The 2,500-nt window shown below is 46.4% G+C and overlaps 1 protein-coding gene across 1 annotated transcript in view; it reads left to right on the plus strand.

Moving 5' to 3' along the window:
* LOC306819423 (extracellular matrix organizing protein FRAS1-like) overlaps window positions 1-2,500 on the plus strand; it is a gene marked incomplete at both ends in the record, with an annotated part of 13,428 nt that overhangs the window by 5,341 nt on the left and 5,587 nt on the right. Inside the window, 2 exon segments of the mRNA XM_079373222.1 lie at window positions 1,901-2,082; window positions 2,170-2,323. Of these exon segments, the coding sequence (XP_079229348.1) occupies window positions 1,901-2,082; window positions 2,170-2,323 (336 nt within the window).

The raw sequence follows: 2,500 nt of genomic DNA on the forward strand, positions 1-2,500 counted from the left end.
TAGCTGAATGTTTTTCCAATAAGGCTCAGCACAGACACAACGATCAGAACATCATCGGCGTAGAGGCTGATTTTATGTTCCAGGCCAGGGACTCCATAGCCAAGGCCAACAACAATGGGGACAGAGGGCGACCCGGTTGAGTCCACACTTCGTCCATCTGGACCGGAGGATTTACCAGACTGTAGCCCTTTAATTGCACCAAGTACTTCTGCTTTAGTTATTGGCACTTTGAGATAAGCTTGTTTCAAAGTAGAAAATAAATTACTCATGCTGTCAAGATCATCGGGCTGCTGTTCAGATTTGCATAAGTTTTCATAGAAACTCTTAAATACATCATTAATGTTCACAGTGTCAAAGTACTGTAAGCCTTGATTATACATAACAGAGGGGATCGATTGCCAATCTGCTAGTTTCTTGGTTAAATAAGCCAAATATTTCCCTGCTTTATCGGCATGTTGGTAAAATTTCTGCTTTGCAAATCTTATCTGGTTTTCAGCTTCTCTCGTCAAAAGAGTATTTAGGTTATTTCTAAGTTATCTCCTTGATTCACAGAGAAGACTTCAGCATGGTTTAATTTCAACTCGAGAATTTTCTTTCTACGTTTTTTAGCAGAGATGTACGAGATTATAAGACCACGAGAGAAAGCTTTACATGTTTCCCATAATGATGAATTCATCCTTGAAATAGGATAAAAACTTCTGATCGGTTAAAACATAAGGTTAACATCTCCAGTGCCTAGTCCGATTGGTTACGTTTGAAAATGTATATTTAAGAACACCGCAGCATGATAAGAGATGACAATTGGGCTTAGTGAGCTCGAGATAACAGAAGATAACAGGAATTTAGGAAGCAATAAATAATCAATTCTGGTAGATGATTGGGAGAAATTAGAAAAAAAAGTATTTTCTTTATCTAGCAGATGCTGTGCCCGCCATAAATCAGCATAATCCATCTCCTCACAGAAAGCATGAACACATTTAGCATGAGGAGAGAGAGACATTTTACCAGGTGGGGATTTGTTAAGATCACAGTTAAAATCATAAATGTCTGACTTGTTCCAAGATCAATTACTTTCACAAACATGGTGAATAACACGTCTTGTGGGAATCCAGGTTGGTTCTAAAGGTTTAGAATGGCTTTCTCCTCCCCAAATAGAAGCCCCTTTAGAATCACATAACAACCCCTTGAGTCTTTCATACAGGGTTAGGGTTAGACAGCTTCAGAGCAGCTTCACCCCTGCTCCTAGAAGTGAAAGAAGACAAATAACAGCAGCTGTGTAGCAGTCGGTTTGGGCCCGAGGGTCTTTATACGTAGCACTTCAGGCAGCCAGTGCTCAAAGAAAAGCATTGGGTCTGTACCCTCCATGTCCTCGGGGAGTCCCACTGTCTGTACCTTGTTGCTAGCAGGCCCTGTGCCGCTCTCAGAGATGCCCCGCCCGGATTCGGCTAATCTGCCTTCACAGCTATCAAGCCAGTCACTGTGCTTTTAAAGTATTTCCAAATCCAGCGTCGGCCTCCCATCGATCATTTCAGCAAGTTCGACTGTAATCTCTTTGGAAAGCCCGACCATCGTCTCATGGACCAACTCACAAATATTAACGGCCTTGTCACGGCTAGTGGTAGCTCCGGCGTGCAACCGGCTCACCAGGCGTATCATTACGTAGCTGCGTCAGTGAACTGCTACGCCACTGGTTTAACTGGCCATTGTTGGAATAAGTTACATTATCAGTGTAAGTCCGCCAGCACTCACGATTACGACCTGCCCTCACGCTGCCATCTTGGAATCTCTCTTTCTCTCTTTGAGTTTTTGATGTCCAAGCGCTCAGCGTGAAGACACAGAGACGACTGAGCTTCAGAAGTTAAAAACATTTAAAGACGCTCTGTGTCCTCCCGTCCAGCAGGGGGTTCTGTGGGCGGCTCACGGGTCGTCCCTGACGTCCCATTCTCCATGGACGACCTGTTGTCTGACCACATCTTCTACGTTCAGGACGGTAAAGCTCGGGTCAAACAGGATGTGTTCAGCTTCTACATCAGTGATGGACACAGTCAGACCGAGGCCTTCAACGTGCAGGTGGACATCCAGGTGAGTGACGTCACACACCGTTCCAACAGGTAATCTCCAGGTGAGTGATGTCACACACACTGATTGTTTCTCCTCCTGAGTCTGCAGAGCGAGGAGCGGCGTGAGCCCCTCGTGTCCGTCAGCAGCGTCCACGTGGAGGAAAACTCCGGAGTCGTCATCACAAATTCGTCTCTGAGCGTCACAGACCGAGACACGCCAGAGAACGAGATCCTGTTCACCATCATCAGGACGCCGTCATACGGTGAGTCACCAATACACACGCCGCTCAAATATATTCATACTGAAGCCCACGATGCAGTACACCGACCAGCGGGGGGCGGAGCCTTCAGTGAACAGATCCAAACCTCTTCATGGAGCCTCTGCAGAGGGGCGGAGCCTCTATCTTGAGGGCGGCCTGTGACAGAGCTCACGGGGGGGC

The sequence above is a fragment of the Symphodus melops genome, assembly GCF_947650265.1.
Source record: "Symphodus melops genome assembly, contig: scaffold_462, whole genome shotgun sequence".
Classification (NCBI taxonomy): Eukaryota; Metazoa; Chordata; class Actinopteri; order Labriformes; family Labridae; genus Symphodus; species Symphodus melops.